This window comes from Pelobates fuscus, chromosome 8 (assembly GCF_036172605.1).
Source record: "Pelobates fuscus isolate aPelFus1 chromosome 8, aPelFus1.pri, whole genome shotgun sequence".
In the NCBI taxonomy this organism is placed as follows: Eukaryota; Metazoa; Chordata; class Amphibia; order Anura; family Pelobatidae; genus Pelobates; species Pelobates fuscus.
Window position 1 is genome coordinate 41,427,728 of NC_086324.1, and position 26,452 is coordinate 41,454,179.

Here is a 26,452-nt window from a genome sequence, read left to right on the forward strand (position 1 = left end):
GCCTAATCTGTAATTTACTTTGAATTCACTTTGAGTGCTGCCAATCATGCTTTATCATAACTCTGCTAGCATTGTCCAAACAAATGTTTATTCACAAAAGGAGTAAATCTATACTTGAATTGTTGTGTCTGGGTTCACGTACTTTTTCCACCTGCACTGTGAATGTTTACATGGTGTGTTCAATAAAAACATGGAAACATTTAATTCTTGGTGTGTTATTAGTTTAAGCAGACTGTGATTGTCTATTGTTGTGACTTAGATGATGATCAGATCACATTTTATGACCAATTTGTGCAGAAATCCATATCATAGCAAAGGGTTCACATACTTTTTCTTGCAACTGTATATTTATTTTTTGTAAGGAATTCAGAGATTTGCACATTCTTAGCAATATCTGACCTTCCGTATAATACCAACATTTATGCTGCTATTGAGAGCAACAGAGTAAATATTCCTCGTCTATTTACAACAGTCAAAATGAGTCAAACAGTCAAAACAAACAAACAAACAAACAAACACATTTTGCACAAGCACCGCTTACACATAAAATAGAAACCAAATTGTCTGTTTTTGCATAAATTGCTACTTAGTGAGGGCGGCCTATACAATTACGGTGTCTTTTTCCAAATGGAATTTCTCCCTTTAGTGGATAATTCTTAAACTTTAATAACTTAAAATGCAGCTTTATTTATCAATCCACGTGGATTGTCAGGAATTTAAGGGAATTTTAAACTATAGGTGAAAACGATCAAACTGAAAAAAACCCCGAATGTTTTCCAATGTGTCTGTTAATTCTTTTATAAGCTTGTTTCTATGTCTGAACACATTGTAGCCCTTCATTAATATGTATCCCCTGTAATTACAATGGGAGAACAGGCACAAGGTTTTAAATGGACCAGAACGCTGTGCGCACTCCGCGCCCATAGAGGTCGCTGTCCCCTCTCCCGGCAGACAGGCACTTGCTTTCTCAGATGAAGAACGCACTCATTCATACGGTTAACCCATTCACTTCCAGTGCCCCTGCACCAGCCTCTTTCAGCACAGTAGCTTTCAGCGCGTTCACAGTTAATGAACGTCAACATGGCGCATGTTGTTTCTTTGCCCCGCAGCCTGTGATTGGCTGTTGCTGGCAGAGCGTGTCTGCTGGAGGAGGTTTACCCTGAGAGCAGGGCTGAGTGAGAGCAGGACAGTGGGATACACTGACCCTGTGTATTAGGTGCCAGTCCTGATATCAGGGTGTTTGAGCCAAGTTCACCCCACCTCTCCATCCCTGATCCCAAGGACCCACTGCCTGACCCAACATGCGGCTCCTGAGGGTCCTGATGAGGAGCGCCCCTCTTACCAGCAGCAACAGCACCCACAGCCTGGTGGACTTCTACTCCAAGTTCTCCCCGTCCCCCTTGTCCATGAAACAGTTCCTGGATTTCGGTGAGTTGGAGGTCAGGAGGTCCTCAATGGACCCATGGTGGCGGAGGTCCTCTCTGGACCCAGGTTGGAGGGGGTCCTCTCTGGACCCAGGTTGGAGGGGGTCCTCTCTGGACCCAGGTTGGAGGGGGTCCTCTCTGGACCCAGGTTGGAGGGGGTCCTCTCTGGACCCAGGTTGGAGGGGGTCCTCTCTGGACCCAGGTTGGAGGGGGTCCTCTCTGGACCCAGGTTGGAGGGAGCAGGTCTGGTGGCATTGTCCTGCAGGAGATTTTAATATTTATTGCCTCTGGAGAACCCCCTTGACCTGCTTTAGAAGGACCCTAAACAATGTTCGGTAAACCTTGCTAATTCTAGCTGATGTGAACTACCTTTCTTATCATGCACAGCCAACTCTTCTAAATGAATATATATGTATGTGTGTGTGTGTGTGTGTGTGTGTGTGTGTGTGTGATCATCCTAAAAAACACAGTGCACAGCAGCTGGGAGTTGCAAGGGTTTACAGATCCTGCTCTATAATAAACAGAATTAAGAAACATCTAAAAGCAGTAATAAAGCAACAGAGAGGTTTCAGATGCATGTAAGGGTCATCTCTTTTATAGGCCCCATTGAACCTCAATTTTACAAGTTATCCAGTCCATGGAAGAAGAATATAAAAAAACATTTTTATTATTATAATTTTTTTTTATTTTTTATATGTACTGATAAAGGACATCATTTTCCTGGTGGGCCAGGAACATGTTTCTGATTTGTACATATGTTCAAGGTCACCATTAGGCAATAGTTCTATTAAGAGACCATAATACAAGAGGAAAGGCTTCAATGAAGGGGAGAGTAATGGAAATATGGTAAGATCCTATTTAAAGGAAATAAACTGCAGGAGAGCTATGAATCTGTGCAACTCTTTACTAGCCATTTCACAAAAATCCTTGGAGAGCTTGTAATATACAGAGCTGTGTGTTTTGGAAGTCATACAGGATTAATATGTACGAAAGTGAGAGTTCAAATTTAAGGACAGAGTATCCGAACTGAAAGCATAGCTAAGTTGGAGAATGTTTCCAGTTCTGTTAATTTGACATTAAATGCACTTTGACAAATAACACTAATAGTGATAGAATCTGTCTTGGTGCAGTGAATCCCTACAGGCTGTTGATGTTCTTATAATGTTACACTGTGATGTTTATTTACTAAACAATGTATTGTGGTGATTCGAAAGCCGAATTGCAAATTGTAGGCCACAATAGCAAATGAGGATAAACAGATGTATTGAAGAACTTTTCCAATTCACCTGTTCTGGTTTAAATTTGAGACTTGAGTTTCAGTTCACTATTTATGATAATAAACCCTTAAATTGTTGCAAAACCCCCAACAGACAAATTGATTATAAATATTTTTTGTTATTCATAAGATGGGAAGCAATGAAAATGTGTTTGTTTTCTAATACATTAAACAAATCCTTATAAATTTAGTCCAGCTTTTAAATGAAGAATTAAATAAGTTTCTCAGGATTTTGATGTTGCAAAACATTATTGTGCTCTGTACTGAAATGTGCTTGTAAGTCCTATCAATAGAAGGTTGTAAGATGCACTCCTGATAGTAATGTAAATTACATGTGATAATGAGAGACCCTCTGGCAATTTGTTAATCTGCCTGACAAAGTAATTAGGAAGTCACGGTGACTTAATGCAACTGCTAACAGGTAATTTTTTTGTTTTAGAAGAAAAACAGCATTAATCCAAAAACGTATTCCACAGTGTGCTTAATTTCAGTGATGGTCTCCTAAATTAAACAAACCAAAAACATTGGGACCAAGTGCAAATTTTGGTGCAAAGTGCTAAATTTAGTAATTATCTTGGTTTGTTATATTGGTTTCCATGGTGACTGCCTTAGTGACATTATTGGTTTGATCTCTACAAATGTAGCCCCTTGTCATGTATGCATTGGCCTTATTTAAATATGAGTGAGTAGCTTATATGTTTACTGTGCTTATATCATTTTTCTGCCCTACATCTGAGATGTTTTGCAGGAAGTAGAACTTACTTCCTATTGCAAGAATTGCCAATTCATAGTCCTTTTTATGTCCTTGCAAATTAGTATTTTCTGCAGAGCTTATGTTGGCCCACCATACACTATGCCTACATGCTGCTAGGTTGTGCAGCTCAATAGAATACTGTATTTGCATCATACATCAGCCAATACGAGTTGCCAATTTCACATTTCCATTAACCATCTCAGTGCTGTTGCTTATTTGTCGTGCAGGCCTAAAATTCTTCAATCCAGCTCTAGTTTTGTATGTTAACAACTACAGAGTTCTATTGTGGAATGTAGGTCTACATTCCAGGCTGGCACTGTGATCAGTGGTAGATGGGTTAATAATGACCTGCTTTTTGATGGCTGTTACTTAGCAAACATTCGGCTGACCTCTGTTCTTGTAACAGCAGTTGGACTGATTGACCTTGCTTTGACTTGTCTGGCACACTACGTGAGACTTTACCACAAGTCTATTTCCTCCAAGCTCTGTCTAATCACAGGTCAGCTGTTCTTTATCTTAGGCAGTATTTTCTCTTTGTTTATGCCCTTTTCAGGCTATGGAAATTTCATTGTAATGCTAACAAAGGTCAGGGAATATAGTGTGTGCATTTAAATGCAATGGTATTCAACACCTCTAATGCAATCTCAGCATGGAGTTTCTCATACGATGCATGTTAAACACCACCATTTACGATTGTTTTAACTATGTGAACAATAAACAGAATCACATGAATTCCTCCTTTGTTAGACATTTGTAATTCAGAATGCTAATGCTGCTTATAGGACTGTAAATTTCTTCAAATTCTTTGGAGTTCCAGGAAAATTAGTTGTCCAGTAGCACTTGAGGGGTTAAAGGATCACTATAGGGTCAGGAACACAAACATGTATTCCTGACCCACCATCTAGCCCCCCTGGGCCCCTCATGCCTCCATAAATATAGTAAAAATCTTACTGTATTCAAGCCAGAGGCTGTAAATCTGCATGCTCTTAGACTCAGAAAAACAAGCAGTCTGCGGATCCAATCACAGTGCTTCACCATAGGAGTGGCTGAGACTGACAAGGAGGCAGATCAGGGGCAGAGCCAGCATGATTCAAACACAGCCCTGGCCAATCAGCATCTCCTCATAGAGATGAATTGAATCAATGAATCTCCATGAGGAAAGTTCAGTGTCTGCATGCAGAGGGAGGAGAATCACAGGATGCTGTGCACAGTGCTGCCCTGTGATCTGCTGACAGCAAATCTGAGTGGATGGAGGCATAGTATGCCTCCATCAACTCGGAAGTCCCTCTGGTTCACTCTTAGTGACTGCAACTGGAGGTTTTCCTAGCTTTCAATGTAAACACTGTATTTTCTCAGAAAATACAGTGTTTACATGAGAGAGGCTGCAGGGAGCTATCGTTCTCACCTGAACAACCTCATTAACCCCTTAAGGACACATGACGTGTGACATGTCATAATTCCCTTTTATTCCAGAAGTTTGGTCCTTAAGGGGTTAAGCTGAAGTTGTTCAGGTGACTATAGTGTCTTAATACTTCTGACAATATTAGCAATACGTATAAGGCCTACTGAATGATTTGGCTTTCTCAGTTGGAGTGTCCTGCAGGGACATTAATCCCTCCAGCTAAGTGCCCCCTGTAGCTCTGAGGATTGCATTTTAACGATTTCCAAACTAAGGTGTCTGGAATATGCTACCTAATCCTAGTCCTCAAAGGGTTAAACACAGTACATGATTGTATCCCTTTTCTTCTTTTGGTTTTGGTTCATCTGCATCACCCAGAGTCTGGCTTTTAACATCACATGCTGTAGATTAAAATTAGTTTGAGACCATTTGTACACGACTATATGGATATTAACCTTTCCTGCCCTTTGTATAATATAATGTACTTCTGTGATGCAATGGCATATTGTGGTGCTGCCAGGGCAAAATGGCAGTTCATTATGTTAAACTTGGCTACCCCAAATCTTCTTCCCCTCATTATCTTAACATTCGCATTTTAAAAGATGGGGCCTCTGTAAACAAAATACAAAACCTTATGTGTAAAATCATAGTAAAAAAAGCCACCTCTAAACCATGTGATGGCCATACGGTAAATATGTGGTAACTGTAGAATTAATCTGATGCTTTGCCAGCCCTCTTGTAAACTATATCTTTCTGTATAGGCTGTTTAGCACTGTATAACAGGCTTCATCTCAGCATTTCTGTTTGTCATTGTCAATGGGCCTTGTTTACATTTTATGCAAATATAACGTTTACATAAATAAATAAAAAAATACCATAACCTAAGATGTTTAGAATTCGTCATGCCTAATTGTGTTTCTTTCTTTTTCCCCTCCAGGTACTGTGAATGCTTGTGAAAAGACGTCATTTATATTCCTAAGGCAAGAATTGCCTGTAAGATTAGCAAATATAATGAAAGAAATAAACCTGCTTCCAGATAACCTACTGAAAATGCCTTCCATTAAACTGGTAGAAAGCTGGTAAGCTTGCTGCATGCCACTCGCAAAATACAGCACACTCTTCCCAGCCTCAAAAATGTGTTTTGAAACAAAAAAGCGTTAAACCATTTACGCGCCAGAGGAATCAACATATTGCTAGCCCCTAAGGCCGTAAAAAAGATGAACTATTCAGTGATCTAAATGTTTTCAGAAGTTAAATCTGTAACTTAGTAACAATGCTTTCATGTAAACATACTCATGACAAGTGCCTTGTTTCCAGTTACAAGAACACAATGTAACCAACTGTTAGGCAGATCCATATATGTCATGATTTACTTGTCCTACAACACCTTTACACAGAGTATTTTTCAGCCAATATTGCACCTTTCCCACCCCTCCCCTTTTGTATTATAAAATAGGTTACAACTTACCTGGAATCCAGCGCCAGGCGAAGCTTCTAGCACTGGTTTCCACGTCTAACGTCAGGCTGTGTTTTTTCTGTGGTCCAATCCAATACTTCTCATACAGAAGCATTGGGAAGGGGTGTATGGGCAGGAAAGAGTTAGTGCTTTACATAAAAAAACAAAAGCAGAACTTCACAAAACAAAGCAAGACTGGTAAGGATTGCACAGGTGGAAGGAGGGCACATTCTAGCTTTTCCTTACAAGCACTGCCTGCAATGATAGCAGCCTCTAACATCTTTGCACGCTGAAGGCAGATGTAATTCGTGCACCGAATTGACATTCGGTAGCCTGGAATAGAAATGCTGCATATACAGACTCCTACCACCATGACCACTTCTAAAAGCGAAAGTGGTCATGGTTGTTGTAGTAACCCTTTAAAAGGGTTAAAGTGAACACTTTAAGCATCTTAACCAGTTGGGTTTCTTGTAGTGGCCATGTTGCAAAGAGTGTTTTAGTGTTGTCTTAAATTTCAGCTCTATTGTCAATCAAATTATCACGAATATAATTGAGAATTTCACCTCCTTATTTATTGTACAAAATAGATTGGCAAGGGTGGACCATGTGGCTGACCAGGATCTGACCACACTGTTTTTGTTTCGAGTAAACAATGTATTTTTTTTTTTTTTTGGAGTACCCCATTAAACATTCCTGCGCAATGTTAGAATAAAACCTTTCCTTCTTAGAATGAATGCAATATCTTGCCATAGTGTGGGTAATGATCTTCAGAAAATCTTAAGAGATCTCTCCTGATCAAAGCAGTATATAGATAAACCATTCACACAAGTCCTAGTGTTTGCCTTTATAAAGCTATGAAATAGGGAATCGTTTTGCTTAAATCTTTTTAACATGTGTTTGTCCTTGCTATGTAGGAAGTACCGTATTTATCGGCGTATAACACGCACTGGCGTATAACACGCACCTCATTTTTAGAAAGAAATCCCCCCCCCTCATCCCATAGTATTCCCCCCCCCCTCATCCCATAGTATTCCCCCCCCTCATCCCATAGTATTCCCCCCCCTCATCCCATAGTATTCCCCCCCCCTCATCCCATAGTATTCCCCCCCCCTCATCCCATAGTATTCCCCCCCTCATCCCATAGTATTCCCCCCCTCATCCCATAGTATTCCCCCCCCTCATCCCATAGTATTCCCCCCCCTCATCCCATAGTATTCCCCCCTCATCCCATAATATTCCCCCCCCTCATCCCATAGTATTCCCCCCCTCATCCCATAGTATTCCCCCCCCTCATCCCATAGTATTCCCCCCCCTCATCCCATAGTATTCCCCCCCCTCATCCCATAGTATTTCCCCCCCTCATCCCATAGTATTCCCCCCCTCATCCCATAGTATTCCCCCCCTCATCCCATAGTATTCCCCCCCTCATCCCATAGTATTCCCCCCCTCATCCCATAGTATTCCCCCCTCATCCCATAGTATTCCCCCCCCTCATCCCATAGTATTCCCCCCGCTCATCCCATAGTATTCCCCCCGCTCATCCCATAGTATTCCCCCCGCTCATCCCATAGTGTTCCCCCCGCTCATCCCATAGTGTTCCCCCCCTCATCCCATAGTGTTCCCCCCCTCATCCCATAGTGTTCCCCCCCTCATCCCATAGTGTTCCCCCCCTCATCCCATAGTGTTCCCCCCCCTCATCCCATAGTGTTCCCCCCCCCTCATCCCATAGTGTTCCCCCCCCCTCATCCCATAGTGTTCCCCCCCTCATCCCATAGTGTACCCCCCCCTCATCCCATAGTGTTCCCCCCCCTCATCCCATAGTGTTCCCCCCCCTCATCCCATAGTGTTCCCCCCCTCATCCCATAGTGTTCCCCCCCCTCATCCCATAGTGTTCCCCCCCCTCATCCCATAGTGTTCCCCCCCCTCATCCCATAGTGTTCCCCCCCTCATCCCATAGTGTTCCCCCCCTCATCCCATAGTGTTCCCCCCCCTCATCCCATAGTGTTCCCCCCCCTCATCCCATAGTGTTCCCCCCCCTCATCCCATAGTGTTCCCCCCCCTCATCCCATAGTGTTCCCCCCCCTCATCCCATAGTGTTCCCCCCCCTCATCCCATAGTGTTCCCCCCCCTCATCCCATAGTGTTCCCCCCCCTCATCCCATAGTGTTCCCCCCCCCATCCCATAGTGTTCCCCCCCTCATCCCATAGTGTTCCCCCCCCTCATCCCATAGTGTTCCCCCCCCTCATCCCATAGTGTTCCCCCCCCTCATCCCATAGTGTCCCCCCCCCTCATCCCATAGTGTTCCCCCCCCTCATCCCATAGTGTTCCCCCCCCTCATCCCATAGTGTTCCCCCCCCTCATCCCATAGTGTTCCCCCCCCTCATCCCATAGTGTTCCCCCCCCTCATCCCATAGTGTTCCCCCCCCTCATCCCATAGTGTTCCCCCCCCTCATCCCATAGTGTTCCCCCCCCTCATCCCATAGTGTTCCCCCCCCTCATCCCATAGTGTTCCCCCCCCTCATCCCATAGTGTTCCCCCCCCTCATCCCATAGTGTTCCCCCCTCCCCTCCCATAGTGTTCCCCCCTCCCCTCCCATAGTGTTTCCCCCCCTCCCCTCCCATAGTGTTTCCCCCCTCCCCTCCCATAGTGTTTCCCCCCCTCCCCTCCCATAGTGTTTCCCCCCCTCATCCCATAGTGTTCCCCCCCCTCATCCCATAGTGTTCCCCCCCTCATCCCATAGTGTTCCCCCCCCATCCCATAGTGTTCCCCCCCCTCATCCCATAGTGTTCCCCCCCCTCATCCCATAGTGTCCCCCCCCCCTCATCCCATAGTGTTCCCCCCCTCATCCCATAGTGTTCCCCCCTCCCCTCCCATAGTGTTCCCCCCTCCCCTCCCATAGTGTTCCCCCCTCCCCTCCCATAGTGTTCCCCCCTCCCCTCCCATAGTGTTTCCCCCCCTCCCCTCCCATAGTGTTTCCCCCCTCCCCTCCCATAGTGTTTCCCCCCTCCCCTCCCATAGTGTTTCCCCCCCTCCCCTCCCATAGTGTTTCCCCCCCTCCCCTCCCATAGTGTTTCCCCCCTCCCCTCCCATAGTGTTTCCCCCCTCCCCTCCCATAGTGTTTCCCCCCTCCCCTCCCATAGTGTTTCCCCCCTCCCCTCCCCTCCCATAGTGTTTCCCCCCTCCCTCCCCTCCCATAGTGTTTCCCCCCTCCCTCCCCTCCCATAGTGTTTCCCCCCTCCCTCCCCTCCCATAGTGTTTCCCCCCTCCCTCCCCTCCCATAGTGTTTCCCCCCTCCCTCCCCTCCCATAGTGTTTCCCCCCTCCCTCCCCTCCCATAGTGTTTCCCCCCTCCCTCCCCTCCCATAGTGTTTCCCCCCTCCCTCCCCTCCCATAGTGTTTCCCCCCTCCCTCCCCTCCCATAGTGTTTCCCCCCTCCCTCCCCTCCCATAGTGTTTCCCCCCCTCCCCTCCCATAGTGTTTCCCCCCCTCCCCTCCCATAGTGTTTCCCCCCCTCCCCTCCCATAGTGTTTCCCCCCCTCCCCTCCCATAGTGTTTCCCCCCCTCCCCTCCCATAGTGTTTCCCCCCTCCCTCCCCTCCCATAGTGTTTCCCCCCTCCCTCCCCTCCCATAGTGTTTCCCCCCTCCCTCCCCTCCCATAGTGTTTCCCCCCTCCCTCCCCTCCCATAGTGTTTCCCCCCTCCCTCCCCTCCCATAGTGTTTCCCCCCTCCCTCCCCTCCCATAGTGTTTCCCCCCTCCCTCCCCTCCCATAGTGTTTCCCCCCCTCCCTCCCCTCCCATAGTGTTCCCCCCCTCCCTCCCCTCCCATAGTGTTCCCCCCCTCCCTCCCCTCCCATAGTGTTCCCCCCCTCCCTCCCCTCCCATAGTGTTCCCCCCTCCCTCCCCTCCCATAGTGTTCCCCCCTCCCTCCCCTCCCATAGTGTTCCCCCCTCCCTCCCCTCCCATAGTGTTCTCCCCCCTCCCCCTCCCATAGTATTCTCCCCCCTCCCCCTCCCCTCCCATAGTGTACTTTCCTCCCCCCTCCCCCTCCCCTCCCATAGTGTACTTTCCTCCCCCTCCCCTCCCATAGTGTACTTTCCTCCCCCTCCCCTCCCATAGTGTACTTTCCTCCCCTCCCATAATTACTTACCTGTCCTGAAGCGTGGGCCGGCTTCACAGCGCGCACCGCGGTACAGGAACTTTAATTTAAGGTTCCGGTTTCCGGCGGGACTATTGTGCACACTTCCTTTCAGTCCCGCCGGAAACCGGAACCTGAAATTAAAGTTCCTGTACCGCGGTGCGCGCTGTGAAGCCGGCCCACGCTTCAGGACAGGTAAGTAATTATGGGATATCGGTGTATAACACGCACCCACGATTTTCCCCCTTTTTCAGGGGAAAAAAGTGCGTGTTATACGCCGATAAATACGGTAAGTGCCTTTGTGTTTACATACGTTAAACATTTTCAGTCTAAACAAGGTATTTGTATAATTTTGTTTCTTGCAGGTATAGTCAGAGTTTTCAAGAGATTACTGATTTTAAAGACCGAAATCCGGACGAGCCAGAATCAATCCGGGAGTAAGTGAATTTTTTGATTACCATCGTTTAACTAATATTCTGTTAAAGCCAGCACATTTTTGATCATGCATGCATGAAGGAATGAATGTACCGTATATACTCGAGTATAAGCCGACCCGAATATAAGCCGAGGCCCCTAATTTTATCCCAAAAAACTGGGAAAACTTATTGACTCGAGTATAAGACTAGGGTGGGAAATGCAGCAGCTACTGGTACATTTCTAAATAAAATTAGATCCTAAAAAATATATATTAATTGAATATTTATTTACAGTGTGTGTATAATGAATGCAGTGTGTGCGTATGTGTGTGTGTATGAGTGCAGCGTGTGTGTATGAGTGCAGCGTGTGTATGAGTGCAGTGTGTGTGTGCATGAATGCAGTGTGTGTGTGCATGAATGCAGTGTGTGTGTGCATGAATGCAGTGTGTGCAGGGCCGGTGCAAGGATATTTGCCGCCGTAGGCAAAAAAATTTTTTGCCGCCCCCTCCCCCCCCATATGTCCTGACTTCCCCTCCTCCTCCCTCAGTGGTCCTTACCTCCCCCCCCCAGTGGTCCTGACTCACCCCTCCCCCAGTGGTCCTGACTCACCCCTCCCCTAGTGGTCCTTACCCTCCCCTCCCCTAGTGGTCCTTACTTCCCCCTCCCCTCCCATAGTGGTCCTTATCCCACCCCCTCCCTCTCATAGTGGTCCTTATCCCCCTTCTCCCTCCCATAGTGTTCCTTATCCCCCCCATCCCTCCCATAGTGGTCCATATACCCCCCCCTCCCTCCCATAATGGACCTTATACCCCCCCTCCCTCCCATAGTGGTCCTTATCCCACCCCCTCCCATAGTGGTCCTTATACCCCCCCTCCCTCCCATAGTGGTCCTTATACCCCCCTCCCTCCAATAGTGGTCCTTATCCCCCCCCTCCCTCCCATAGTGGTCCTTATCCCCCCCTCCCTCCCATAGTGGTCCTTATACCCCCCCTCCCTCCCATAGTGGTCCTTATACCCCCCTCCCTCCAATAGTGGTCCTTATCCCCCCCCCTCCCTCCCATAGTGGTCCTTATACCCCCCTCCCTCCCATAGTGGTCCTTATACCCCCCTCCCTCCCATAGTGGTCCTTACCCCCCCCCTCCCTCCCATAGTGGTCCTTACCCCCCCCCCCCTCCCTCCCATAGTGGTCCTTATACCCCCCCTCCCTCCCATAGTGGTCCTTACCCCCCCCCCTCCCTCCCATAGTGGTCCTTATACCCCTCCCATAGTGGTCCTTATACCCCTTTTTTTTTATTATTATTAATTTTTTTTTAATTATTTTATTTCTTATTATATTTATATTTTTTTTTTTTTCGTCCCCCCTCCCTGCTTGATACATGGCAGGGAGGGGGGCTCTCCTTCCCTGGTGGTTCAGTGGCAGTTCAGTGGGGGGGAGAGGGGGGCTGGCAGAGCTGTAACTTACCTGTTCTGCAGCTCCTGTCAGCTCTCTCCTCCTCCGCGCCGTCCGTGCAGCTCCTTCTATCAGCTCACACTGTAAGTCTCGCGAGAGCCGCGGCTCTCGCGAGACTTACACTGGGAGCTGACCGAGGTGCTGAACGGACGGCGCGGAGGAGGAGAGAGCTGACAGGAGCTGCAGAACAGGTAAGTTACAGCTCTGCCAGCCCCCCTCTCCCCCGGTCTGTATTATGGCAATGCAAATTGCCATAATACAGACTCTGACTCGAGTATAAGCCGAGTTGGGGTTTTTCAGCCCAAAAAATGGGCTGAAAAACTCGGCTTATACTCGAGTATATACGGTATACAGTAAAAACCAAAGGAAAAAAAAGTTACCTGCGCTCTTCCCAAATCCCTATGCCTATTTAAACAAATGGAGGTTATTTAGTTTCTCCAATGGCCATGAGAGAGTTTAGCCCACCTGCCACATCAAGGCAAGCCTGAGGTGGGCCCTACACTAACCTTTCACCTTGCTTCCTTCGAGCTTTGGCAAAGATCTCTCTAATGATGGATTTGATATGATATGGATGCACAAATTGGTCTGATCATCATCTAAGTCACAACAATAGACAATCACAGTCTGCTTAAACTAATAACACACAAATAATGAAATGTTGCCATGTTTTTATTGAACACACCATGTAAACATTCACAGTGCAGGTGGGAAAAGTATGTGAACCCTTGGATTTAATAACTGGTTGAACCTCCTTTGGCAGCAATAACTTCAACCATACGTTTCCTGTAGTTGCAGATCAGACGTGCACAACGGTCAGGAGTAATTCTTGACCATTCCTCTTTACAGAACTGTTTCAGTTCAACAACATTCTTGGGATGTCTGGTGTGAATCGCTTTCTTGAGGTCATGCCACAGCATCTCAATTGGGTTGAGGTCCGGACTCAGCCACTTCAGAAGGCGTATTTTCGTCTGTTTAAGCCATTCTGTTGTTGATTTACTTCTATGCTTTGGGTCATTGTCCTGTTGCAACACCCATCTTCTGTTGAGCTTCAGCTGGTAGACAGATGGCCGTAAGTTCTCCTGCAAAATGTCTTGATAAACGTGGGAATTAATTTTTCCTTCGATGATAGCAATCCATCCAGGCCCTGACGCAGCAAAGCAGCCCAAAACCATGATGCCCCCACCACCACACTTCACAGTTGGGATGAGGTTTTGATGTTGGTGTGCTGTGCCTCTTTTTCACCACACATAGTGTTGTGTGTTTCTTCCAAACAACTCAACTTTGGTTTCATCTGTCCACAGAATATTTTGTCAGTACTGCTGTGGAACATCCAGGTGCTCTTGTGCAAACTGTAAACGTGCAGCAATGTTTTGTTTGGACAGCAGTGGCTTCCTCTGTGGTATCCTCCCATGAAATCCATTCTTGTTTAGTGTTTTACGTATTGTAGATTCGCTAACAGCGATGTTAGCATTTGCCAGTGACTTTTGTAAGTCTTTAGCTGACACTCTAGGATTCTTCTTCACCTAATTGAGCAGTCTGTGCTATGCTCTTGCAGTCATCTTTACAGGACGGCCACTCCTAGGGAGAGTAGCAGCAGTGCTGAACTTTCTCCATTTATAGACAATTTGTCTTACCGTGGACTGATGAACAGCAAGGCTTTTGGAGATACTTTTATAACCCTTTCCAGCTTTATGCAAGTCAACAATTCTTAATCGTAGGTCTTCTGAGAGCTCTTTTGTGCGAGGCATCATTCACATCAGGCAATGATTCTTGTGAAAAGCAAACCCAGAACTGGTGTGTGTGTGTGTTTTTTTTATAGGGCAGGGCAGCTGTAACCAACACCTCCAATCTCATCTCATTGATTGGACTCCAGTTGGCTGACATCTCACTCTAATTAGCTCTTGGAGATGTCATTAGTCTAGGGCAGGGGTTCTCAACCCAGTCCTCAGGACTACCAGTCCAGGATTTGGGGATTACCTGGGTGTGTCTAAGGTGTTTAGAAAAAGGGGAAAAAAAAAACCACCTTGGAGTCTAGGGGGTCCTTGAGGACAAGGTTGAGAACCCCTGGTCTAGGGGTTCACATACTTTTTCCACCTGCACTCTGAATGTTTACATGGTGTGTTAAATAAAAACATGGCAACATTTCATTATTTGTGTGTTATTAGTTTAAGCAGACTGTGATTGTCTATTGTTGTGACTTAGATGATGATCAGATCACATTTTATGACCAATTTGTGCAGAAATCCATATAATTCCAAAGGGTTCACATACTTTTTCTTGCAACTGTATGTATTGGGGCTGATGTGTACTATGGTCTTGCTGCCGCCCAGGAGTGATGGGAGTTTGAGCGCAGGAACTTGTTTATTTTTTTTGTGTGTAAATTAATGAATAATTAATATGAGTACCCAAGGTTTTATTGCAATGTATTACCATTTGTTTTTGTTGTGTGGTATGACATGGTTTGAAGACTATACCTAGCAGTTGCAGGGCAAGCTTTGGGGACATAGATGAGTGCTCTCACCCGATTTGCTCTGATGGCTGGTTTGTTCTTTTAATCCATTGAAGTCAAAACAAGTAGGATGTTCAGTACACGAGTCCGATTTCTATGCTGCTCTACATTCAAAGAGTGGTTTTATTTTAATTATTTATTTTTAAGTATTTTTTATTTTGTAGTGCATAGGAAGACATATAAGCCGTGATATATATAATGAGAGAATAGACTATAAAGCGTATCATAGAAATGAGTCCTACAACATGAAGTTAGTTATTTATTTAAATGGCGACCGTTTTGGTTTCCAACTTATACCTTAATTTAATATTGTTAGACAAGCTTTCCAAATGATTTTTTACATATGGTATTTTTTTAAAAATTTTTTGTAAATTTATTCCTGGTATTTATAAAGTGCCAACGTATTCCGCAGCGCTGATATGCATTGCAAGAGTTTAATCGTTATCAATGTGTTTACCAGTATTTTGTGTTTTACTTCAGTTTTACAGATACTGTGATAACGGTCCGAAATCGGCACAATGATGTGGTCCCAACGATGGCACAGGGAGTTGTCGAATATAAAGACAGTTTTGGAGCTGATCCAGTAACGTCACAGAATGTCCAGTATTTTTTAGATCGTTTCTTCATGAGTCGCATATCGATTAGAATGCTGCTTAATCAACACAGTACGTATCTGGATACTGTCATTTTATTGAATGAAATTAGAGGGGTACTATAACCAATGGTTCTAAACAGCCATATATTTGTATGTAAATGTATACTTTTCATTTATCCTGTTAGTCACTACAATCCTCCATGTACTTTGTAAACTGCAGTTTTCTCCCCCAATCTGTCCAGTTTATGAGATTCTGCACTCTGTTCTGCTGTTTCCTATACTAAAAGACTGTTTCAAGGTGCAAACATATGCATTTGACGCACACGTAAAGATGTGAGCACGTGGATGGTTCCTAGTGCTGATGATTGTGACAAACAACTGAAGGTTTGGACCTGCTTGAACACCTTGTTTTGTTAATTTTAGTTTTAAATTGATGTATTGTTTTCCTGTTTACATTTCAGCATTGCTCTTTGGTGGGAAAATGAAGGTTAATCCTGCGCATCCAAAATATATTGGCAGCATTGATCCTGCCTGTAACGTTGTTGAAGTTATTAAAGGTACATTTTTTTTATTTTATTAAGATTGGTTCTGTCCCTAGAATATGGTTGGAGGCAAATACATATTAAGAAATAGGAAATGCACAGATTTACAAATCTGCATTTTAAAGAGACGCTATAGTCACCATATCAACTTTAGCTGAATGAAACATGATGTAACTCCAAAATTGCAGAGAATTGAGCAGTGAGACTGCATTGCATAATCTATACACTAAAACTATTTAATTAAGCTAGTGTTGTATTGATGCCAATAGCATCAGCTTTCATAAAAGTGTTTTTGGTCAGAGTAAGCCTTGCTGGCATAGTCCCCCAAAATTAAAACAAACTTTCCTCCGTTTCAGTGTAGAGGAACATACAGGCCCCATAACCACTTCAAATCAGTGAGGTGGCCATGGTGCAACTTAGACACCCTGCAAAAGGAATTGTCACTGACTTGTCAGCTATTTATTTAATATACTAGGTTCATGTTGGGATTTCATTTATGCAAACCACTATTTATTGCTACATAACGCCTAGTTTTTTGGCACTTAATGCTTGTTGTACCTATATATTGTTTTTTTTTTTTTTTTTTTTAAATGGCTCTGTAAAGGCATGGCATAGATTAACATAAATATTTTATATATTGTGGTTGAAAACTAGTGTGACTCTGGGCTAACTGTTTAGATTAAAAAAATATATATATATATCTTTTTTTTTTTTTTTAAATTTGTGTGTGTATGTCTTGTTACTACTTTCAGTTAGAAGAATATGGATGCATCGGTTCCCTGTGCGTTCATTTATGCTTTAAATAAATAAATAAAAAAAACATTAAGCATGAGATTTACCTGGCAACTTTGTAAATTGTCTTTAAATGCCTGACACTTTTCTGGGCATTGATCCATTATTTTTGTGTTTTTGTATGCCTTGCAGTGTTTTATAGACGCCTCCAGCATACTATTTAGAAAGTGCTTTGGAAACCAGAAGAACTGGTGAAAAATATGCACAGTGCTAAATCATCACACATTCAGAAGTTTTAAATTTTTTTATTTTTCTGTAACATTATTACTAGATTTTTTTTAATATAAAGCAATTGATAGGTCTGCAGCCTGAATAATGTAGGACAACTTCTCTGGTTGCAAAAAGATCATGCAAGGTTAATGGGTGTTGCCATAAGTTGGCATTGTGCCAGGACTTGCTGAACTTTGCAGGGTATGCTTCACTGCCAATTGCTGCTGCCAAGCAGAGACATGCCTTCTGTACAACAAACAGTTCGTTCTCTCCTATTACAGGCCTCCATTAAGTTATAATGAGGGCCGGATTAATGTCTCTATGGGGTGCTTTTTCACCAACTTTGTAAGCCGGCGTTGACAATTTTAGTCTAGTTCTATGCATCAACTTGGAAACTCAGTAGCCACATGGCAGTCAGACTGCACCCATTTCTTTCCATGTTACTGACCGCATGTAGCACAATCCGCATGCTGTGTTATGATGAACATCCGGTGAGCAGAGCTTTATGGAATAGACTCATCACTCACATTAATATTTGGATGGCAGAGCTTGCTGCAGAAAGCAACACATACTGTAGGGATGCAGTGGATGCACCAACGTCAAGTGTCTTTTCAAAGTGTTTACAAGTATGATTTGAATTTTCCATGTCAATGTATTCTTTATATAGTCCATTAAAGTGAGATTTGGCTCCAGCCTGGAATGCCCCTTTAATTATTTTAGCTTTTTCAGAGTACCGTGGTTAATCAGTCACAAAGTATAGTACAAATTGCTGCATGGTTCTGGTTGTATCTAGTGTAAAAAAAAAAAAAAAAAAAAAAAAAATTAAATTCCGATTTTTATTATTTTTGTGCTGTAATGCGATTTGACAATTGTGCTTATTTTATTTTTAGATGGATATGAGAATGCTAAACACCTGTGTGACCTGTACTACATGCACTCCCCGCAATTAGAACTAACAGAGTTTAATGGTGAGATATTAATTCTGTGTGTGATACAAAATATGATAAGACGTTTAAGTTAATTAATTTCATATATAACGTAACATGCAATTGTGAAGGACACTAGCGAGTTACTCTCTCCAGAAGGACACCCTTGTTAAATGTTTAAACATGAGAGCCATACCAGTTTAATGTTTACTTTGTCCTTGATTATTAATCTGTTCCATGGCATGTTTTACTGTTTTTAGTATCTGTTTTATTCAATTCGTTTTTTGTGGTTTCTTTTTGCAGCTGAAAATCCAGGACAGACTATCCAAGTGGTGTATGTGCCATCACATCTATACCACATGGTGTTTGAACTTTTCAAGGTAAGTGGAAGTCCCAGAAAGGTGACTATATATTGTCTAATGTCTAGGCTAACCTTGCTTACGCTTTGTGGTGATCATAATGTGTATCCTGTAGTCTGTTAAAATCCATACACTTCTTTTATACTTGCTGGCATAGCTTTAAAGGGACACCGCTCATTGAAGTGGTCTGTGTGCAATGTCCCATGTCACGTAACCCTACAGTGGTAATTATTGCAGTTTCTGAGAAACTGCAATAAATACATTTGCAGGGTGAAGTCGTCCTCTTAGTGGCTGTCTAAACGACGCTGGACATCCTCATGCTCTGCTCGTCGACAGCATTAAATCCAAATGCGAGCATGGCCATTGCCGCGCATGTGCATTAGGTCTCCCCTGCCGGCTGACGTCAGCGGGGGTGGAGCCTGACCCAGAGCCTAGGGACATCGGCGCTGGATTTAATTAAGCAACATGGGATGGGGGGGACACGAGGTAGGGAGGCACTGTAGGATTCTATAGTGCCAGGAAAAAGGGTTTGTATTCCTGGCACTATAGAATCCCTTTAATACTGCCTTACTGGCTGTTAATTGTTAAAAAAAAAAAAAAAAATATGATAAAACAAAAGCCATATATGCAGCAGAGTAAATAAAAGCATCCTTCAGTTTAATTTTATATAAATGTAGCTATAAAGTTGCAGCCTCCCCTCCAGCACTTAGATTCCTGCATGCTACAGCTTGTTATGGGTTAGGGCATCTGTAGGTCATTCACCTGTCTTTCATTTGCTACATCGACCAATCACAGAATAAATTGGCTATCCAATCATGTTGAACAACTTGCACACAAAATGGGGAAATAGACCAATCAGAATAACTTAATTTGCATTAAATACACTCTACATTCAATCAAGGTTATTTTTCCATTCTACCCATAGATGGAATTTTAATTGGGTCTAATAAAATTGTTTATTTTCCAGAATGCTATGAGAGCCACAATTGAGTTCTATGCGGAAAGTGGGAACTACCCACCAGTGAAGGTTCACGTGGCCTTGGGCAATGAAGATTTGACAATTAGGGTAACTATATTTTGGCTAACACTTTAGAGAACTTGTAATGATTTATTTTGTTAATGTAGGGATGACAAACAAATGGAAATATATATATATTAAATTTAAGATGGAAATATAGCACAAATTATAGACCATGTAAAAATAAATGCTTTTTTTTTGTTTGTTTTTTTTAAAGCCTGTTAAAATTAAACTTTCACAAATGCAGAACATTTATTCTATGGCCAAGGTCAGGTGTATTTCACACTGGAAGAGACTTGGCCAGTGGACCGAACAACCATCCCACATGCGGGATTGGTAGTGTGAATGTGACCCTGTATTATCATGCACTCCTGCTAGCTGGAGAACTGATCCCGATCTTGTTCACTTTGACGGACTTTGAATGTAATTATCAAGTTTTTGTATGTTGTTATATTTTCTGTAACTATTGCAATTCTATAAATAAAGAATAAAAAAAAAACACAAAACCACTTTCAAACTGCTCTGACTGCATACTTGGACCATATATTTACAGGATTATACAAATGAGCCATCTTTTCTAATAAATGGCAGTCAAACCTATATTAACAACATTATGAATAAAGCACCTTAAAGCCAAATGTATGGAAAAACAAAAATTTTTAGTGACCATGCAGTCCAATTTGACAATTTACAATATTTTTTTTTTTTTTGTAAAGGACCATTTTTACTTAAATCCAGTATTGATGTATAATTCACACCATGATATCCCTGTAATTGCAATGCTTCATGTGCTATTTATTTTTCTGCAGATGAGTGATCTTGGGGGTGGTGTACCCCTTAGGAAGATTGACCGATTGTTCAACTACATGTACTCTACAGCTCCACTTCCTAGATTTGAGACTTCGCGTGCTACACCACTGGTTAGTTGATATTTATTTTGTTCTAGCTAAATAATTGGCATTTAACACCTATCCTCTAAACCATGGTGTAGTTCTGGTGACTCTATAGTCACCAGAACCACTACAGCTTTATGTAGTGGTTCTGGTGTCTATAACATGTTCCTGCAGGCCCAGCAATATAAACTCTGCCCTTTCAGGACAAAGGCATAATTTACATTGCTGCCTCATAACTCCCCTAGGTGCTGTCACTCAGATGACCAAGAAAGGTGCTGCCTATTTCACTGCTACATGCGTTCAATGTCTCCATGCTCTAAATCGAGATGTTAAACGCTCCCCAATAGAGATGCATTGATTCAAAGCATCTCTATGAGAAGATGTTGGTTGGTGCAGCACAGTGTTTTGCCACATTTTCACAATAGCCTCCAAATGCTTTCCTATGGGAAAGCTTAGGAAAGGCTGAGTGTATCAAGGTTGATGATCTCCACCGTGGAGGTGCGGCAGGATACGGTGAGACCAGTGCGGCGATGGAGGAAGGGTAAATAAAATAGATTTTTAAACTCCCATTTTGAGGAACACTCTAGTGTTCCGTCAATCAGTTTTCTTATCCTCTATATATAAAAAAATACGTGTTTGAGGTAAGAAAAATGTTTACACTTGGAAATCCAGACCTCTATGTTGTAAATGAGTGCCTCTATCTTGGCTCCCTGTCAATAATTGTTAAACTCTGTCCTTTGCACCTGGAAGTCAATCTAGAGAAAGAATGGAACATAGTTTGTATCTCTCCTCATTCTTTACAATGTTGGCTCTGGCCACGTCTTGTCTGATGTCATTTCTAAATCTTTACCAAGTTTAAATGAAAGTGGATCATGTCATGGGTTTTGTTGAATGGTGTAATTTCAGACAAGTGACAGCTCCCTGTAAAGTCAGTGTTTTACTTTTTTAGCCTAAGTAGGCTCTAAGAGATTCATTTATTAAGGGACACAATGCCATCTGATCTCTCCTTACATCTTGTAATAAAAAGGAATTGCTTGGTCATGTTAAGAGAAATGTTTTGGGACTTTGCTCTGTAGTTACTGAAAGCTTAGCATGTGGCCGTATATCTATCTTTCTCTGCTCCCAACAGATCCCATTACTATTTGATCATGTTAAACGTCCGCAGTGACCTTGACATGCACAGAATTGTATCCAGTTTCCAGCTCTTATAAAAGGGATGCATCGCAAGGCGTCATGTTACTATGTCTACCTGAAGGATAGCTAAAGGTTTAATACATAAAAGGGAGTTAACTGTTTAAAATTTGGAGATGGTTTCAAATTCAGTGTTTCATTTCCTAAACACCAATTCCAGCAATTGTATTGAATCTTATACCAGATTGCAGAATTTAAGCTGAACTTGCCAAGAAGTAATCATTAGGTGAATTTTTGTTATTTATTTATTTTTTCTAATTTTTTCCCCTCTCAAATTAGCACTTTATGCCTACATTTCCCAATTCAGTTTTCAACATGCCACAGTTCAGTGTTTAGTGAATAAACCCTTGTTTAAATTCACCATCGTCAAGGCGTGTGTTTACATAACCAACAATAAGTGCATCATGTTTAGCCATCTTAAGGATAAAATACATAGGAGAGGAATGATATCTGATATTTATTGTCCCTGATTAAAAAAAAAAAATGGAATGGAGAAAGAAAATGTCTCCAAGAGAAGGCTAATTATTTTGTAGAGGTCTAAAGATTGGGTATTACACTTTTTTCATTTTTTTTTATTTTATTTTTTTATACGAGGCATGCAGAGAGATAAATATAGCATATTGAGTCCGTGAGAGCCCAAGCAGGAATATCACAATATATTCCTTAAAGGGGACTGATCTTGTTTGTTTTTCTGTCCCAGTATTGATTGTCCGCTTTAGGTAATGCTGAATAACTACCTTATTTAAGACCCTTTGTAGAACGCTGCGGAATCCTATGCCCATCATAATTCATATATTAACAGAATGTAGAACTTAAATTTCTTTTCTTTTTTTTTGTATTTTGACAGGCTGGGTTTGGATATGGCTTGCCTATATCACGTCTTTACGCGCAATATTTTCAAGGAGATTTGAAACTGTATTCTTTGGAGGGCTATGGAACGGATGCTGCAATATACATTAAGGTAAAGTATAACTAGCTAGGAATAATGTACAAAGATTGGGCAAGATTCTCTGCAACTAGAGGGAGTAAACATGGGTTGGGGTGTTCCAGAAGTCTTCTATAACTTAAAGGCACCCAGACCACTTCTGCCCATTGGAGTGGTCTGGGTGCCAACTCCCACTACTCTTAGCCCTGCAAGTGTAATTATTGCAGTTTTTATAAACTGCAATAATTACCTTTGCAGGGTTAACTCCACCTCTGCATTCAGAGGGCACTAACGTGTCCGTAGCACAGGAAACCTGTGCTAGAGCATCGCCGGACATCGTGTGTGTGAGGACCTCCAGCGTCGCTCATTTCCCCATAGGTCTCCCTGGCCGGTGGGCGGGATCAGTCTCGCCCACCAGCCGAGGCAATCACAGGGAGGAGCTGCGGCGGAGGAAGAAGCAGCGACGTGGGACATCGTCGCTGCCTCCTTCAGCAACCGGGGATTGGGGGGAGGGAGAGGGGACCTGCAGTGCCAGGAAAACTGACTGTTTTCCTGGCACTGGAGTTTCCCTTTAATAGCTTTAACTGCCATGGAATTCCATCTCTGTTCATGTTCCTGTTAACTTACATCAAGGACATGCAGTATGTTTTTGTACAGCTCTGTTGGGAGTTGGGGGTGCTGAGAAAGTAAGTATGCTTGATAAAAAGGAGTTAAAGCTTAAAGGAACACTATAGGGTCAGGAACACAAACATGTGTTCCTATCTAGGCCCCCCCTTACTCTTCTAAATATAGTAAAATCTTACATTTATCCTAGTTTGCGTATGCTTTCTCTGCCCTTAACCTGCCTTCTTGGCTGACATCATCAGAAGTGATGATCTCAGCCAATCACAATACTTTCCCATAGGAAATTATTTGATTGACTGAGATTTTCCATTCTGATGCCCTCAACCAAGGAGGTGGGCTGCGGGGCAGAGCCAAACACCGCCCTGACCAATCCGCATCTCCTCATAGAGATTAATTGAATCAATATGAGGAAAGTTCAGTGTCGCCATGCAGAGGGTGAAGACACTGAATGTCAGTGCTGCACACTGCTCCAGGATGCACCTCTAGTAGCCATCTGAGGTGTTCCTAGGCTAATCATGTAAACCCTGCCTTTTCTCTGAAAAGACAGTGTTTACTGTGAAAAGCCTGCAGGGACTGACTATACTCACCAAAAACAACTACATTCAGCTGTAGTTTTTTCTGGTGACTACAGTGTCCCTTTAACAACTGACTGGGGAGCTTCAGGTTGGCAATCCTTGGATCATATATATTATATTTTTGCTTTATTCCAACAGGCTTTATCAACTGATTCAGTGGAGAGACTTCCTGTGTACAATAAATCTGTATGGAAGCATTACAAAACAAACCAAGAAGCAGATGATTGGTGTGTACCTAGTAGTGAGCCCAAAGATATGACTACTTTTCGCAGCAGTTGATTCTTTAAAACTTTGAACCACAACCAGTATCCTCTTTGAACCTGGTGTTTTCATCATGTATCTTTTTTTTTAAAAAAAAATGTGACCCACCGAGTGCAAATGAATACTTCCGCTTATATTTTGCTACATTCATAAATGTATGTGAACACGTCCATTCTTCACACAAATTTCAAATAATAATTATTTTTTCTACTTGCTGGGAGAGCCAGTACCCCCTCTATATTAAGGATGGCCAAAAGATAGTGCTTGAAGTAAAACCAGCACCTCTGTAGCACTTGTGTGACATTGTCACCTTAAATGCTCAAATGCATTCAGTATCTGCACAGAAATGCCATATATGTGATTGTGTACTTGAGCATTTCTTCAGTAGTATCAAACTCATGCGTACATAATTTTTCAGGCCTTGCATGCCAAAATTAAAACTACAGCGATTTTTTTTGTAAAATAAAAGCACAACTGTAGTTAGCTTTAAGTTGACTGTCGAGTTTTGAAAAATAAAAATCTCTGTAGTTCTGCTTTGGGGCTGGCAAAGAATCATGGTAGTTGTAGTTCTGCAATAGCTGGGTATCTATCTTTTGGCTATCTCTTGTCTTGCATCTGTTCCAGTTCTGGAATGGTTCTTGGGAACAAATGTTGAAAAAGGGGCTTCCTGTAACCGGCTAGGTGAAAAAATATAAAAAAATTGATTTTTAAAGTTTTTTTTCTTATTTATACATATCACTGTATGTGTTTGTCAGCATGCACACACATATGATTTGCTTAAATTAGGATATTGGAAATACTAAGCTGTATACATTTTTAGTTGTTAATTTAAAAATTATTTTTCCATAGCTGCATTTTACTTTCATTTGTAAATCTGTAGTTACTTTACGTTGCCTACTTTCTAGTAAGTTATGACCTGTTTCTAAGGCTTCTTAGAAATCTATGATCACCCTGTTTTTAATGATGTAGCATGTTTTATACTACACTAATGCCCCTGTTTTCTTTTATTTAGTGAATACCTCCAAAATACTGTCCTGTTTTTATATATGATGTGTAATATGCATTGTGTGTTTATTTTGTATTTTTTAATTTAATGTAAAAAAAATTCTGTTGTATTTGTTTTAATTCTGATGCCTCAAAATCATATTTTAATGCAGTTAATGTATGATTGAGTGTTAATTATAGCCTGGTGTCTATTTGATACACCCCCACTCCCCCCCCCTCAGATTTTAGAAAGCTAGATAATGAATAGGAAACTCTACAGAGAGGTCTTGCTGGTTTTTGTTTTCAACATATGTACATTACTTTGTACTGTACATATGTTGTCTGAACTGCTGAATTATCATTTATCCATCTAGCAAAAGAGTATTCCTTACTGGCATGTATCTCACGCATCCCCCCCTTGAAATAAAATAAACTCCCCTGTAGTCCAGCACTGAGGACCAAGTTCCCGTTGCAGCCTGATCCTCCTCCTGTTCTGTTGTAGAGACAGGGTTGAAGGAAAGCTTAGCGTGGCACAGATGGGGGACATGCCATCTTTGCATTTTATGCACAGGTTTAACAAGCTTCCTGGAACGCACATTCTGGGCTGGCTTGTGCTGGACTTACATGTTACTGTTGACAATGTTACAAACCCCACAAAAATTTAGGTACCCGCCCTAAGCTTTCATGTATCATGATTGCCCGGCAAAACACATTCAAGGCTACATGACTCACTGATAAACAAGAAAAATATATAGAGCAAATAATAAAAAAAATCTCTATATTTCTTCTGTTCCTTATGATTGTTTGGTTTGTATATGCTATTAAATATTGCAATAATGTTCTCCCACCCCGTGTGTAACACGTATTTGTAAAGTGAAACCTGCAAGTCACACATACTCTGCTTTTAATGAATAAAATTGGGACATTATATTGTAATTGTGTGCAGATGCGTAGACATCTAATTTTATATTTAGAGATATATATAATTACATAGAACTTAATATTTTCTTGTCCAGCCACTGTACTCTGGCTGTCGTCCCATGACACAGTATAAATTGTGTTCTCTGGGATGTTAAGTGGTGCATTGTGTGTTTGTGCTTGTTTAACAGGTGTCCTTACTAACGTTAACTGTAGTGAAAAATGAATTTCAAACTAGACAAAGTATCTGGGTGGGTGCGGAAGCTCTACAAGTTAACTTCCTGGCAACTAACTCACAGTATAAGGTATTATTTATTAAAACCTGAACTGCCAGGCAGCAGAAGTACATTTTTTCTAAATTGGCTGTTTTTGTTCCATAATGTGGGGTTTTGTCAATAAACCCACGTGTGTAATTAAAATTACTAATTTAAAGTGCAATCTTGTAATTTATTTATTCCCACCCATCCCATGACTGATGCATATAAACTGCGAGAGTCCTAAAACTTGATTATATGTTTGGTGTACCCACAATCTGTACACAGGGATTTTCTGATCCTCCAAACTGTTACGTTCTTGTGCATCTTGCAGTTTTTACACATTTGACACGTATGTGTAAGAAGGGGGATGTTCATAGTCTGTGTGCCTTGACCAATCTGGTGTCAAAATGATCTCCGTGAAGTGCCAAAGAGGGGTACTTGTATATCTGACTGTTATAGGCCATTTTTCTGTGCATACAGTTGATTAGTTTCCTTTGAGCCTGGTCGGTGTGGTTTAAATGCCATGCTGTTTGTGTAAATAGTTCTCGTGTGTGTGTGTGTGTGT

The 26,452-nt window shown here is 42.5% G+C and overlaps 1 protein-coding gene across 1 annotated transcript; it reads left to right on the forward strand.

Moving 5' to 3' along the window:
* Positions 1 to 1,106: 1,106 nt before the first annotated feature.
* PDK1 (pyruvate dehydrogenase kinase 1) lies at positions 1,107 to 24,598 on the forward strand. Its single transcript, XM_063429730.1, has 11 exons — positions 1,107 to 1,428; positions 5,791 to 5,932; positions 10,809 to 10,880; positions 15,298 to 15,482; positions 15,874 to 15,969; positions 17,847 to 17,924; positions 18,186 to 18,262; positions 19,209 to 19,307; positions 20,069 to 20,179; positions 22,191 to 22,304; positions 23,606 to 24,598. The coding sequence occupies exons 1-11, from the start codon at positions 1,302 to 1,304 to the stop codon at positions 23,744 to 23,746; spliced, it is 1,242 nt and encodes a 413-aa protein (XP_063285800.1). The 5' UTR covers positions 1,107 to 1,301; the 3' UTR covers positions 23,747 to 24,598.
* Positions 24,599 to 26,452: the final 1,854 nt, after the last annotated feature.

Coding starts and splice junctions, on each gene's coding strand:
- PDK1 (XM_063429730.1), top strand. CDS start 1,302: ATGCGGCTCCTGAGGGTCCTGATGAGGAGCGCCCCTCTTACCAGCAGC. Junction 15,970..17,846: donor CGTTGTTGAAGTTATTAAAG/GTACATTTTTTT, acceptor TTTTATTTTTAG/ATGGATATGAGAATGCTAAA. Junction 19,308..20,068: donor ATGAAGATTTGACAATTAGG/GTAACTATATTT, acceptor ATTTTTCTGCAG/ATGAGTGATCTTGGGGGTGG.